Source organism: Orbicella franksi, chromosome 9 (assembly GCF_964199315.1).
Source record: "Orbicella franksi chromosome 9, jaOrbFran1.1, whole genome shotgun sequence".
NCBI classification, from domain to species: domain Eukaryota; kingdom Metazoa; phylum Cnidaria; class Anthozoa; order Scleractinia; family Merulinidae; genus Orbicella; species Orbicella franksi.
Genome location: NC_138153.1, coordinates 5,853,396 through 5,869,125, shown reverse-complemented (window position 1 = coordinate 5,869,125; position 15,730 = coordinate 5,853,396). Strand labels below are relative to the sequence as shown.

The 15,730-nt window shown below is 37.7% G+C and overlaps 1 protein-coding gene across 2 annotated transcripts; it reads right to left on the bottom strand.

The window, feature by feature from the left end:
• Positions 1-18: 18 nt before the first annotated feature.
• LOC145496475 (uncharacterized) lies at positions 19-14,554 on the bottom strand. Of its 2 annotated transcripts, XM_081476154.1 has the most exons (7): positions 12,520-13,070; positions 11,735-11,794; positions 10,232-10,530; positions 9,211-9,662; positions 5,905-5,993; positions 4,772-4,820; positions 19-4,459 (listed from the first exon to the last, which is right to left on the bottom strand). In XM_081476154.1, the coding sequence occupies exons 1-7, from the start codon at positions 12,538-12,540 to the stop codon at positions 4,158-4,160; spliced, it is 1,272 nt and encodes a 423-aa protein (XP_081332280.1). In that variant the 5' UTR covers positions 12,541-13,070; the 3' UTR covers positions 19-4,157. The 2 variants fall into 2 exon arrangements, with proteins under 2 accessions (XP_081332280.1, XP_081332281.1); XM_081476155.1 differs by lacking the exon at positions 12,520-13,070 and adding an exon at positions 13,077-14,554 and having other exon boundaries at positions 10,232-11,794.
• Positions 14,555-15,730: the final 1,176 nt, after the last annotated feature.

The following is a 15,730-nucleotide window of genomic DNA, read 5'->3' as shown; positions in this document are numbered from 1 at the left end:
ACTATACTCACCAAATAAGTCGATTTTACTTGTCTCAGTGAGAATATTACGAACCTCAGTTTAAATAGTGATGACGATGGAAATTCTTGGTTGACGTCCTGGGGGAATTCCCTAGACAATCTCGTCATCATGACGGCATCTTTTCTGTGAGCGTGGGTAGAGAAGTTGCACAACGTTTAACGCAATCAAACAGTCAGCAGATTTTGAAATCGCAGCCATACGACGGGGAATAAAGGAACGAATAGCACGAAAAAAGTTGACAGACTTTTTCTGACATACAACTACCTTGTTACTGTCCCATGATTCCCTTACCGCCGCCCGCCTCCGTCATAACCATTACCCAGACCCCACGTAACCTATCAACTTGAATGCTTCGTTCCACTGGTATACAGGCGCCAGTTACGTATCAGACAAGCAGGGAAGAAGAACAAGTATACAATCAAACAAATAATTGTACATTTTTCCATATGTCACGATCCTCTGTAGTATGGCTGAATCGTTGACCTTGATCGAGTACACACTAAATGAACTTGTCTTCCAGCGAATAAAGGTAGTAGAGGCATTGCAATAACAATATAAGCACAAGGAAAAAATTGTTGAAGCACGGCATCATGAAGGTGTCGTATGAGTATTAAAACATCGCACACGCTCAATCACTAACGCAATAAGGCAGAAATCTAAGAAACAGAATACAAGTAAAAGAAATCAATAGTGCCGTTTTTGAAGACAGTAAGTCGAAATGCGCCGTATAATGAAAGACAAGAGCAGCCACTCAGTAGCTTTTTATAACCGTTCATCTTAATCTGACAATCAAATTCTAAACTAGTAATTTCTCTCAAAAAGTGAGTTTTGGTTGAATGACGATAAAATGGTGAATGGGTCTGCAATGCAGCAAACATCGCTAAATGGCTGATAATAATCAGAACCGTCAGGAAAGTCAAATTTTTTGTTGGTGCCCTACATGCAGGAATTTTATTTTATTGTATGGCTCAAAGCTAAAACGAACAACAGCAACAGCAAAATCAATTCCCCTTGTCCTTGCACCCATTTTTTTAACACGTCTCGCTCCTGCTACAGACATTTTGTACCAATTTTAGTTACTTTTATTTACCTTATGCATCCGTTTGTTTGTTTTGCAATGTCCAAGATAGCCAACGTCAACGTTAAACGTCATCGTCTCTACAAGTACATGCATTGCGTGGCGTTTATTTTAATAGATGCGGTTTAAAACTGAAAGCAGCTTTACTATGCCTGACTAAGTCTTGTGTAAAGAACAAAAATTACACCTTTGACTTTGAAAAAAACCATCTCATGGTAGAAATTTTCCATCTCGAATAAAAGAACATGGATGACTTTTACCCTACGAGACTAAAAGAGAGGAAATCTATGCCTCTCAGAATCCTTACTTTTGGTAACCTTTAGTTTGCTTTGTGGGGATCAGTATTCAATGATCTCTTTACACCATCCACCACTTCTTGCAGAATATTTGTTCGATCCAGTGTTTCATTACATAACCACTTGGCTTGAAAGCTTAGTACAAATCTAATTAACTTGAAAGGGCCATTTTCTCTTTCACCAACTTTAGTCTGGGAGACTTTCGGTCTCTTAGATTACCCCCTTTCTTGTTTTTTAAAGTAACACTCTTTGCATCACATACTCTGGAAACCAGACGTACTTCAAAACCACATAAAAAGACGCAATCTTTCACCTTTACTTTCTGAATGTAGAGAGAAACCTCCAACCTTGCGAAACGACGTACTTCCATTTTAAACTGCCCTTCGTCATTCAGAAGAAACACTTAATTAAGTAACAGAACTTACCTGTAACACAAATCAAAACGAATAATTCATTGTATGCCTTTCTGATGGTAAATTACAGGGACACGACTATAGTAAAATATGAACTGAAAAAAACAAGCTTATGAAAACGAGGCCAACCAGACTGAAGGGGCGTTATCCATACAGGTCTCTCCTCGTTTGCCTTCGATGTTTCATGCGATCTGACAATGGTGTGAGGGTAAGGTTTGCAGTGATGATTTTTTTGTCATGTTTATGCCGGCAGGAGAAAGGCAAATAAAGGATTATAGGATTTGAGAGAACAAGGGAAAAATGAACATTTTAACTGAGAATCTGGAATGAATAATTGATATATGAAATTGATCACTTGCAACCTAGAGGGTTAACGTGCTGAGGGCATGGTGAAGGTAAAAGTCTGCATACCAGCCAAGTGGCCCATCAGGTCGGAGCTTATCCCGGTTTCTGTAGCGTGAAGCGACTAGGAGTATTTCTACTCCCCCTGGATGGGATACTAGTCCATCCCAGGGTTGTGCCCCCGCATTAAGGTCGCCGGTATACCCATTTATACACGTGGGTGGAGAGAGGCACTGTGAGAGAAAAGTGTCTTGCCCAAGACCACAACATACTAAAATGTCCCCGGCAACCACTCGAACCCGGGACTGCTCGACTCGAGCGGAGGGGAGCGCACTGACCATGAGGCCACCGTACCATCATGTTGATGGTAGCCGTTATTAATCTATTCATTTAAAATCTCCCCTTAACTTTCGCATCCCCTTAGTACTTCAATATATCGTCAAAGAACCTTGTTCGAATTCGAAGGATAAATAGAAAACACGTCACGAGATTCCCTTTTAAGCTGGCATTCTCCTCCTATGGTAAAGCAACCAATTGTTTGCTGACATTCTATTTATCGTTTTTGCAATACTGATTTACGATACAACCTTCAAAACTGTCACACTCTATTCAACTTAAACGTAGTAAAGTGTATCATGACATTGAACAAAATTTCTACCTACCATATTTCTATAATTATAACAAAAAAATACTAAGAATTATAACGTTAACTCTCAATAAAAGTACAAAATTTAGAACTAACTACAAAATAGTGTATTGAATAGATCGCTTATATATAATTTAAGTAAATTGCTTTTGGTAAATCCTCCGGAGTTCTCCGAAGTAATCACATCAGCAAAATGACTAAATTGTGTTTATTACAAAATGCCTTTCCAAACTTTTACAAACCAAAGTGCATAACTGCCATAAGGTTCTAATTTTTCTGTTATTGTAAATAAGAAAATACGTTTCAAAAAGAAAGAATCGGTTTATAGTGCTTTCACACTCTGGAAAAAGGTTAGCTATATGATATGGACAATTTGCAAAGGCGGATCTAGGGGAGGGAGCCCCCCTTATTTTGGGTGAAAAAAGAAATGACTGAAGGACGAAAAGCCGGCAGGGCAAGTAAAACAACTCCCCACCCCTTAGCTCAAAGTCTGGATCCGCCACTGATTTGTAATAATCTATAACACTAATTTAAAAAAATGTCCTAACAGCTCAAAACGACAAAGCTTACTTCTCAAAAGTATTTCTCGTTCACGCTAACATTTACCTGTGCGGCCTAAGATTGATCGGCTTGAGCACTACACGATACAAAACACTTTGATCAGCGTACGCATTTTTTTACATATTTGTTTTAGAGTGGCTTCCTTTTACACTTAAAAAAAAATACAAATTGAACAAAAATAGCTCTATAAAAAATAAAAGAAATCAATAAAAGGATTACAAAAGAAATTTTTTAAAAAACGAAAAAACTAACAGTCTCGGCAGAGCTATTTTACGAATGATATCATAACATGCCAACATATTGAAATACAAAAAAATTACAAACGGAACAAAAATAACCCTACAAAAAATAAAATCAATAAAAGGATTACAAAAGAAATGCTTTTAAAAGCGAAAAAATAACAGTCTCAGTAGGGCTATTTTACGAATGATATAACAACAGCGAACCTTTTCTGTCAGATACCCTCAAGATTCTGCCGACTTGAAGATAGAATGTACATGGCTAAACTGAGGAATTTAGGAAGGTCATCCTCGGAGTCCGTGCAGTCTAGAGTTTCTCCTCTTTGTGACACTGGACCTGCATTCAGGAATTTCTTTCCCTCTACATTTAGCGTTAACTAATCCGTTCAGATCATATCTCCTTCTGTACTGAAAACCTCATCTGGGACTTATAGCCATACTACTTGGTGGTATTTGCACCTTTACATTTTCTATAAAAGCACTTTTACTTTAATACTCTCAAAGTTGAAAAAGCATCTAAAATGACTCTACAAATACACTTTATACAAGGAGATTTATGTTCTATTTTAAGTCGTATTCTTCAAGCAGTTTAACGACGTCGTTCCTGTTAGCCTCTTTTCTCACCACAGAGGCAAACTCTGCCACTGTTAGTTCTGGTTTCTTAGCTTGAAGGGATTCTATTAAGGCCCTGGATGGTCCTCCGCGTTGCTTTTCGAAGACCGAGACTATCTGGTAATAATTGGAGCCATAGTACAGGGCAACTGCTCGGTAGTGACCAACCCCTGCCATGGGTGCATCCAAACAGTCGCAGATCTTTTGCAGGTCAGAATCCCTCTCCAATAAGCTACTCAGTGGTTTAGAATCTATCAATTACAACAACCAAACACGTTTGACAAGGTTAATAAAAGTACTATCTTGGCCAAACAAATCTCATTAAGTTCCGTGAAAACAATGGCGTCCGCGAATTACACAGTGCAGCTAACTGTGCTTAATGTCTCTAGGTGAGTTTTACAATAGTTAACCTAACTATAAATATTTATGGATTGTATTTCAGTTCACCAGATAACTATACTTGGTTGGAATCCTGATGTGAAACTAATCCTTCAAATGCCTTTCACTCACTTATCAATTATGTAAAATATGTGCTCGAACGAAACAAAAACACTTTGCTGTACCTTTCTTTATGGCCATTTCACTAGAGCGTGTCAGCATACCAGAATCACCCTATTTAATGAAAGATTTCAAAATTTATAAATAAATACACTGTATAATTACTCACTTTTGACGTATCGAAAGTAGTGCTATATTTTGCAACTTGTATCAAACACATTTACAGGAGCTAAATGTCACCACATAATTATTTTGCATTTTGTTTTTGCTGTAGTGATAACAATATATTACTTCCAAGTTAGCCATAGTCGGATAAAAAGAACCTCAAAATAATTTTTGACAAAGGAAGGAGAACAGCAATGAAGAAATTCTCAGAAATACCAGTTACAGTTTAACTTACAGTAGGAGATATTAAGAGTGATTATTAATGACAAGCTTGGAAAATTTAGGCAACTATTTTTCAAAATGAGCAACACCCCTTTACATGGGCAGAGGGTGGTGAATATATAACTAAGAAAAACTATCATGGTAACATTACTCATTAAAATGAATGTGAAGTACTTAAGGAGGATACTAATGTACTAACAATATTGTTAATATTCAGGAATTCATATATAATTTATTGCTAGTTACTTAATCATCATCTAGAACACAATACTTGATATAATTACACAGTTATCGTCTTTGAAAGTAAACTTCCACAACTTCAGTAGAAAGCTTACTGAACCACGCTGTGTTAATATTACAGTACATGGTTATGTTAATATACATGGTTTCACATAAGGAACAATATATTAAGATTTATTGAAGCTTGACAAAGCAACCTGAGGGGGCAAGATGGGGCTACATATCTTGCTCGCAAATAAACTACAGACTGTTCATCAAAAATGCCTGTTCCTCTCCAACAGTGATGAACTTCTGAGGCCTACGTTCGATAGCCCTTAACCTGGTCCTTCATTATTGATGGCAAAGGCATGACAATTACAACTGCAAAATGTTCTTTATACACCCGAAGAAGCCACTTGAAGATTACACGTTGGTTAAATTCCAATGCAATTAGGTCGTAATGCTTCCTTAAAGATACAGCATTACAAAAAAGATTGAGAAACATTTTTTTAATCAACAGCATTAATACCACAACAATTAAAAAATGTTTATTTATTTCATACTCGGAACAACAACTAATTTCTATAAGTACCTCGTTCAACAATGGTTCTGATGATTCTGGTGAAATCATTTCAAGCCTGTGACATCTGCCAATTTTTGACAATGTTTCTTCAGCCCCATCTGTTGGAAAAAACGAGTGCAGGCAATATTGTAGGGTGCTAATTTACATAGATGACTGCATAATAATAATGATAATAACATTTGGTCAGGTGCATAGACAGGGAGAAATAATTTAGAGTTTGAACAGCATGACTGTTATTAAAGCTACAGTTAACAAACGGTTTTCAATGAAAGGCTCTGGAAAGCTTGCAAACCAACTTAGAACAAGCTCCTCTCTTCAGACATCAACAACTTAACCACAACCTTACAACTGGCTTATTCTAAACATAAACAAAGTTGATGAATGGACCACAAACAGAACAACTTAATTTAAAACTACCAACAAGTAATCACTCACTGTTGGCAATTTAGCTTTACATGAATCATGAAAACTAATAACATTATTGCTAAACTGACCAAACAGCTAGTGTCAAGATTTACAGGCCGGACAAAAAACACCATTTGACTGACAAACAATAAACTGTTTGCTAGGCGGTGAAGATGACTTCTGCTGATGATTGAAAAGAAGAGTGACCAAAGCAATTCCTTTAAGAACCTGAAAACCAGGACTAGATCACCCTATACAAACTACTGATCATTGCTCCGGAGTTCAAAACATTAATTAAATTGAAGGGGTACATGCTAATTGAAATAAAGCCCTAAGTGACTTTTGGAAAATTTTGAGGTTAAGCCAGGATTGAAATACCTGACAGCAATTTTAACAATTTCCTGACTGGTTTTAATTATTGTCTAAAAAGAACAAGTTATTATTATTTGTTCTTCTAAGACAATAATGATCAATTAAAAGACAAGAGGCTCTAAGTAGCCTATACCTATGCACAGGTTACAAATTGTATGAAATAGGTATGCAATGCGTACATAGTCAGACATGCAATTTGAAAACCTTTGCCATCCAACAACTATAATACGGGAGCAAAGCTAATTCGAAAAAAGTGCATCATAGATCTAAGATATAGATATTGAAGATGCAGGAGAGAAGATAAGGGGTGTAACACAATATGTCATCTTTATTACAAGGATATCATCAGGCAAATAACACAAAGCGAGCCAAGTCGAACAATCATAAACAGAGAATTAACAAAGGATCAGAATTGCAAATTGGATGAAATATCTTTTTTCATAGCTATTCTGGACTAAATCTCTTCAGGCATTTTCTGTTCAAGTGTTAGACTTGTTTATGTTGGTTGTTAGGACACATTACAGTATTCAGGGCCATTGAATCAAACATCAACTTTGCCTTATCTCTATTATATTTGTAATTTGATTTTAATGTATTCTTGAAACTTGATAAAATAACAGTACTCATCAGTAGGCACCTGGGCTGAGTTGTTCAAAGCCCGATTAAGCTAACCTAGAATTAATGAGAATTTTGATTTCAGTGTAGTATTTTTTCGGTGAGCTTTTCTGTTTATATTGTTTGTCCTTCAGTTTTGAGTTTGAATCATTTCAAAGTACCCAAAGCATAAGAATTGAAAAACGTTGTTATACATGAAAAATTCTTACTTCAATTAACTCTTAATCCTGGGTCAGCGTTAACCGGCCTAAACCCAGCCCTGGTGTTTTTTTTGTATGTTGTTTCATGAAATGCCATATTTTGAAAAATATTATCACAATTATATCCTTGCATATGTTGCCAAAAACTTAATAGGTTTCAATTGATGCAAAATACAAGGTGTACAAGACAAACCAAAAGCAGAAAAAGAAAATGGAAAAAAACAAAACAAAACAACCTAAACACACAAGCGGATTCTATTCAGGGAAAAGTGTTTAATTAATGGACATTGTTCCTGACATTATTCTTGACTCCTTTTAAAACATGTAAGCTAGTATATATCTGAACTGAACGACTTTAATCTCCATTTGATAATGGCGAAAAGATAACACTGAATCGTTATGTTATAGCATTTATTTTTCTTTGAAAATTTTTTCCTTGTAACTGAGTCTCTTTTGGGAATTGAGGGACAAAAGAAAATTGAAAAATTTGCAATTTTGTCCTTAAAGCCTCAGAGCCATGCTACTGAATATCAATATATCAATCGTGACCTATTACCTGCCTGTTTTGTTGAGCACGTCCATTTACACGAACAGGAAGCATTATGCATTTGACCAAAAGATAAAGTATACAGAGCATGTATATAGTACATGATTCTTTGCAATATGTCCTTGAATCTCCAAAACCCTAATAAATAAGAGACTTGTCATATTGTCACATGGCGATTGACATGACAACCTCTCCAGACCACTTTCTTGTTGATAGGTACTTCCACACCGTATCAAATTGGGGAAAAAGCACAATGTTTGCAAAAAATGGCACCTTCTCAAAGAATCCGATATGGCAGATGTTGTATAGTGGACTGAGCTCCAAAGAGTGTGGTAAATGTATGCATGCACAAATGTGACACCAAAACAGAGAAAACAAGGGCATTTTACAACTCATACGCCTTACCGAGCATGAGTAATACGGAAGCAGATGTTTGGGAAACAGGAAGTGATAAGTCATGATTGCATTGTTCACCTCAGAACAACATGGGGGACTGGGAAAATAACTCTAGCTAGATGCTGACCAAGATTTTGTTCGGAGCTTTCTACATGCATGTGCCATTACTAATTTCCAAACCCAAGTAGAACTAGTAAGGACACAGTATAGCAGTTCTCAATTTTTGACAAATTAAATGCAAGGTTTCAGATTCCATGACAAGCCTCTATGTTGGGCAGCCAAACCTGCACACCTTACATAACTTGCTTTTTGCACCTCTATTCACTAATCCTCTACTATTTCCGCCATATTGGCCTCTTCTTTCAGCCAACTTCTGGTCACCTCAACTATTGTTATATATAGCTTGAGTTTAGTTGAATGTATCATTCCATCATGTGCTCTTACTGATTAATTTATGGTCACGTGGCAATGGCTAAATCTAAATGTTGCCCTGGTGGGAAACAGTTACACAATAGTTGTCTGCTCTCCTACTTACCACTGAGAGGTTACTTTGACTTCTAATTGCCTTATTACCCCACACTAAACTCAAGTTACATAACAAAACATATTGCTGGTCCCTTGGAAAACAGGCAACACTGAGATTCTCAGGAAACCAAAACTGTTTCTCTCAGGAACAGTAACTAAGTGTATAACATGGCAAAAAATGAGTAAATAAATATGGTCAGATCTTAAGACACATACCTATAGGTGCATAAAATAATCAAGGCTGTCAATTCTTACCTGCATCAAGTGCACCTGAGCCCCTTTCAACATCACTGCGACACCAAAAGCAACCATTTGGGTTCCCTGTCTTGTAAATGTAAACACAGCCGCAAATCACCATCAGGGCCAGTATTACAACTGGAATAATGGCGGCTGTCCAGAAATCCTGAACTTTTCTTTGAGATAGGTCATTACTTTCAGTAGGAGCTTCACTTTGTTCACTTTTGGAAGCTTGGCTTGGACTGGTGTAGTTATCAGGAGTAGCTGTTATCTTCTTTGCATTTGTTGTGACGTTATGTAGAGATCTCAAATTGATTGCCTTTCCACAGCGGTTTACGCTGGTGTCAAAAGAGCAGATCATGTTAGAGCGAGGCCCCAGTTTTTCTTGACATTCAACTTCCACCAAATCTTGATCATCCCCACAGCATTTCGAACAAGGTAAACAGTCTCCCTTGGCATGATTGTAATACCTGCCCAAAGGAAGTGAAAATATTAAACAAGGAAAGAAAAAAAGAAAACTTCCTGTTAGGACGTTCCTCGGTTACTTAAAAATTTGATGGCACAACATGAACTGATGAAGCACAAATTGACATTTCACAACACTTCATGGCATAAGCAGTACCGTTCCCTTGTTGTAGAGTACCTTAAATCAAGTGATCATACGGTAACTTTCATCTGACTAATTTGACTGGAAAAATGAATATACTATTTTACCTGGATCTCACTATTCCGGGAGCAGCAGATTGGGGTGGTCTCGCTTCTCTCAGAGGGTCCACTACTTTTGGGGGGTCGTTACTTTTGGGATTTATTGGGGGCCACAATTTTTGGACGTTACGTTTGGGGTTGCTACTTTCAGGGGGTCGTTACTTTTGGAAATTTATGGTAAAATAGCAAGACATGATTAAATTATTAGCCAGCAGATGTTCAAAATTTTTAACACCTGCCATCTGTGTGTGTAGGGGTTATTCAAAAGTAATGTGCAGTTTAATTCTAAATGGTAAATACAAAAGTGCATTAAATGTAACACATGCATTTGTACCTGTCCATACTGGAACATCGTTCTGCACACTTGATGTCCCACTCTGGTGTACAGTTCCTTAGCACCACCTGATCCACTGCACAAGATGAACAACGAGCACACATGGAGGTGTCATCTTTGCTGGAAAATGAGAATTTAGGTTGGCACGGTTGACATGTCACAAATGCACTGGATTTTATAAGTTGTCCACATTGTTCAGAAAGGCCTTGTCCTGGTAGGCAAGATGGACAGTCTTCACACAAGGTCGAACCATCTAAATATTCAATCCAATACTGAGTTTCACTACAAGGATTTGTACGCTGCAAAAAAATTAGAAAGAACATACATGTACTCTAAGTTAATATAATAATAGTATCCAAGGATGGAAATTTAACACAGACCCATTAGTTTAGTGGATCTCAATTTTGTTTTGGTGATTACAACTTGTACAGTATCTAATTATTTATCTTCATTCCTTTAGATGCCCCCATCTGGATGAAGAGTCAAAATGAACTTCCATTGCTATGTACCATTGATCCTAACATGAGCAACTACAGGTGCAACTACCCTTAATGTCAAGCACTGCTGATAATAGCCAGTTGTTTGTTTCTCACATTGGTCTTTGAATCTACTTGGTGGCAGTGATCACCTTCATGAAAAGCTTCTGCACCAGTGATGGTGAAAATGATGTCATGATTCCCACTACAACCTGAGATCAATAAAACGAAGAGCAAACCAGCAAAAAAAAACTTCAGGGCAATGATTCTCAGGTAAAACAAAACCTGCATGCCAAAATTCAACTATTTTTCAGCACTTCAAAAATGGCCAAAAAATAAAGGGGATGTTCTTGCCAGCAGCCTTTCAATATTACTTTCTAGTTCTCATTAATCTCTTTTCATTTGTATAAAATTTTGTTGATCAAAAGTTGGCTTTGTTTGTGAGTGTGTTGGCAACCACAATTGCAGTAAAATTATGATGTCAACTTCATGCACCTGCATCAAAAAAATTGTAAGAGCACTCTCCTGCAAGGGAAATTGAACCACATTTTGAAAGGGGTGTGATTATAAATGACGGTAATTTGACAAGTTACTACTTTATCTATATAGTTTCAAAATGTGTTAAAGAAATTGCTGTATGCTTTCTTAGTACATATAATCTTCTTCAGATGTTACCACACAGTAATCAATAATGAATAGTAGTGATGTGTAACTGAAAATGGCTCATTAATACCTGAGTGTTTGGAGTGTTGAATTTCACAGTTTCTTATCAAAATGACTTTTCACAAAGGGGCTAGGGGGTGTATATAATTTACAAAAAAATCTACTCCTCAAGGGTTTGGGGAGGGGTAGAATGTCAATTCTGGGGAGGTCTGGATCTTATGTGAAATGGACATTTTCTATGTAGGCACAAAAAAATTGCACCGGTAAATAGTCTGGAATACATGATTGCCCTATTCAGTTTAGTTTAGAATTGTTCAAAATCTTGTTTACTAAACAACAAAACCTATCCTATTTATACACATACCTCTGCATCAGCTATGGCAAAACAGAAGGCCAAAATAAATGCAGCTGTGTAGCCAAATATCTGAAAAACAAAACAAGGCCATTATAGTAATCTGTAGCTTACAGGGTTGGTGATAAATGTCAACAAGCATATATTCATTAATGGGAAAGGTTCTGTATTCATCGTAATACAGCTGATTGTTTACATTTGTTTTCTAATGACGTCACATTTTTTTGGACCTGGAATAGGGATGACGCCATAAAACGTTTTCGTTTAATTCATGGAAGGAACATGCGTAAAAGAAGTGTTCTAGAAAATTATGTTTCCTCATAATATCGGTAGAAGTAAGGTTATGCGTCGCATTGACAACAAACTCGACCGAAAGTCAAAATAAAACGTCAACTCATGATCAAGTGCGAATAAAAATCGTCGACTAGCTAGTGCGTACGTACGTACCTTTAAATTAGTTTAAATATAAGCTTAATATTCTTAACGTTATCCCTAGATATACTTCACTTACACATACCATACATACACGTGCTACTTATTTCGAGTTGAAATCGCATCCATACCCCAGAATTGGACATTATCCCCTACAGTAAAACCATGGGCATACTAGCTACGTTTACACTGTTGTGATTACTAAGCACATTTTTGCATCATGAACGGCGCAGTCCATAAACAAACTAGAGCACCTATTGACGAAAATTCGTCAGATAAATCACTGAAAGAGGATAAAAAGGAATTCTACCTACGAATGACAAAAGAACAGGATGATTTTACGGTTTAAAAGTTTTAACTCTTACCATCTTCACTGGCTGCGTCATCGCCGTGATCACTACTTCACAAATTCGTCGATGAAACGAACGATAGTTAAAAATAAGTCGTCAACAGAAATACTTTGACAACATCCATTTCGCATTGTGCTTTAGAGTTACTTTGAGCTCGTAGTTTTCGAAGGGAACAAGTTGGAGGAATGTCGAGAGAGCGAAAACACGTAAGTACGAATTTCGCCACAACCTTACTCCAGCTTGTCAGGAGAAAAACGTTATGTAGTCAATGAATGAAAAGTTTTGTACATCAATTCTATCACATGACCATCTTCAATGACATCATCTTCATCATCTGCATGCGGGGGCGTAGCCTGCGAACGCAGACGTATTTCCGGCTGTCGCTTGTCTCCAGGCCATTGTTTGGCGGCAAAAATATCTAGAACAAGCTAGAACAGGCGTAGATGTACGTGACATTATGCTGTTGGCGATTGCGTTACAATTTTAGCCGTGATAAGACAAAGTGTATGAGGAGGCTTCAAAGTAGTTCTAAATGCTACGTGTACAAAATAATTTTAATAAAAGTGGCTTACCTCATGTTTGCATTGCGTTCGTTGATGTCTCTGTGTTCCTGGAGGCGGTTTGGAAAAAGTATAACTCGCCTAAATGGCTCTAAACTATGAAGGTAGATTGTGGACAAAATGTTCGACTCGCCGTTTCGTTATGGCGTTTCATCGTTTCCGGACACCGATACTTCTGGTAAAGTCGTTGTTTTCCGAGTTCAACTCGTCGAATTGCCAGTTCGACTATCGACTCATCGCTTTGTGAGTTCGTCTCGTCATCTTGAAAGTTCCATTCGTCGGCTGGACTCTTCGACTCGTCGTTTTACGAGTACCCTCGAGTACCACATCGGTTTGTCGTCGTTTATCGTTTACCTGTTTCGTCGTCCACTCAGCGAGGCTATAATTCGGCTCATTATACCCTCGACTTCCTGACCTGTATACACCTTTTTCCAAAATGGCAGCCAGTTTATTATTCTTTTGTTTACATGGTAATTAGCCCTCTTTGCCTTGTCAACATGAACAAAATACAAAAGAATTTTGAAGTGAAAATTAGGCAAAGAGGGCTGATTAACATGCAAACAAAAGAATAATAAATTGGCCGCCATTTTGGAATAAATGTAACTTCTATTGTTTCAAGAGATGACAGAGATAGGGGCATTGTTTAGATCATTTATGTATTGTTTCGTCAGCCAATAACAAACGCTGTTTGGACAGCTACAGGCCAGGTGAACAAATCCTGCGCTGTGATTGGCTACCCGAGCAGGCAAGATAGAGCTATCTTGCCCGTTCGGGATTACGCGCTTCGTCCCGCAAGAAAAATTTCTAAGAAGCGGAGGCCGCTTCACCAAAATTTTCTTTCGTAATTTGTGCCGTAAAGGATATTTTCCGTGATAGTTAAAGATTTCCTGTGGTCTCTGTATCAATAGAATTGGGAAGGCCTCAACGAGAATGAAAACAAAGAAAACAAAAAACCGGGATGCTCGTCGTCTCGCTTAGGGGTGTAAATTTCAGATTTTGGTCTCACTTAAGGTGTTCTGGGCAAAACGGCATTATATTTAGCCGTGAAGGTCTCGTTTAGGGTTGCACGCGAAGAAATATAAAAATTTATATTTTAAAATATGTATATTTTTATTCGTTTTATTTACTCGATTCATATAATCAAAGTTTTTTGTATAACATCAATACCTAAAGAAGACTATAGCAAAATGTCATTGTCCATTGTTTTACAAGAGTATAATGTGAAACTCGGCGGCTGACACAAAACGATTATTTGATCACGGCTAAAAATATTCACAAGCTTGTTATTTGATTTTTTGCTCAAATACCGAATTTATTTCAAGAGTTCGTCCTTTAATCACTGTATTTTTCATTTGTCTGTGCTTTAACCTTGTCTCTTTTAGGGGTCAAAAAAAAGCTTGGGCAACGCCCAGATCGGTCTGCTTTAGGGGTTTAATTCAAATTTCCTACGAGCATCCCCACCCCTTTCATACACGAGTCCACACCCCCCCCCCCCCACCCGGGGAGATGAGATGACATGAGTGACATGTACTATTCCGAAAAATATCCCTCTGTTGCATGTACAACTTAGTAATAGCTGGTCTATCTTGTTTTTTGCAAAGAAATCCAATGCAGACATGGAAACAGCCATGTCGGTTTGAAAATGGTTTGAGGAAAATGGTTTATGCGGCCCTGCAAAATTCAAAGCCGCAGAGGCTCCATGACCATGCAATCTTTTGTTTTCCCTATTACAATACACATGAATTACGTAACAGAAACGTTTCTATTGTTAGTTCCTTAGCTAGACAGAAGAAACTCCTATTATGTTTCTGCGAGGTCAAAGCCAAAAATATCTTGCAGTACAGTCTAGTCAGACGCACGTGCCAAGAAAAACCTCGATATAGTTTACCGGCGATGACGAATGTTTGTGTCGCAGGCTAATTGTGGCCCAGGAAAGTGAGCAAAAGCATACAACAAAAGACGTTTGTCAGTCTTCATAACTTTTCCCCCCTGTTAAATATGTTTTGAAACTGACAGTGAAAAGCAGTGGTTTTAGGACCTTTTTTCGGGTGAAAAGCTATAAATATCGGTAAATAAAGCGAATCAAGCGAGCACATTCATTTGACAGGACCAGGCTAGGGAGGGAACTAGAAGGACTCACTGACAAGGTTCCACACAGAAAGGATCTTCGCAAAGGTATTTCGCAGGTATCGAAAGTATGTGCGTTATGCGATATCTTGGCGACGTCGTTCCCAGGGTCTCTCTTCTACTCCAGGGGGCGGGAGGAAATGAGACCCTGAGCTCGATGTTCGTCCCGGTATAGTACGGGGGACGTTTTTTCATCTTTGGGTAGGAGTGTGACGTGTTCCGCTGGGACACTGAAACCATTACCCAATACTAGATCATGATCACCCTGATTTTTTTAGACTAGGCACCAAAAACTCCTATCTTATCCAAGACTAACTATTTTCCATGCAGAAACTTTATCATTATGGTGGTCCAACATATGTTAACTAAACCATTATCTTCGGCTTGCAATGTCACGTTTGAGTTTCAGTTTGTATTACTGAAACCCCCAGTAAAGAACCTTGTCATAGACTAAATTATTTAATTTCGGTAAATTAAACCTTATTCTAGACGAAAACTTTCTGGTTCCTACACCCTATCCCAGACTAAACTGCCTGAAA

What these genes read in the sequence shown, in the direction of transcription:
- LOC145496475 (XM_081476154.1), bottom strand. Translation starts at nt 12,540, where the DNA reads ATGACGCAGCCAGTGAAGATG. An exon ending in TGACGCAGCCAGTGAAGATG is followed by an intron (nt 11,795 to 12,519) that starts GTAAGAGTTAAA and finishes TTTGTTTTTCAG; the next exon opens with ATATTTGGCTACACAGCTGC. An exon ending in TGAAATGGCCATAAAGAAAG is followed by an intron (nt 4,460 to 4,771) that starts GTACAGCAAAGT and finishes TGTAATTGATAG; the next exon opens with ATTCTAAACCACTGAGTAGC.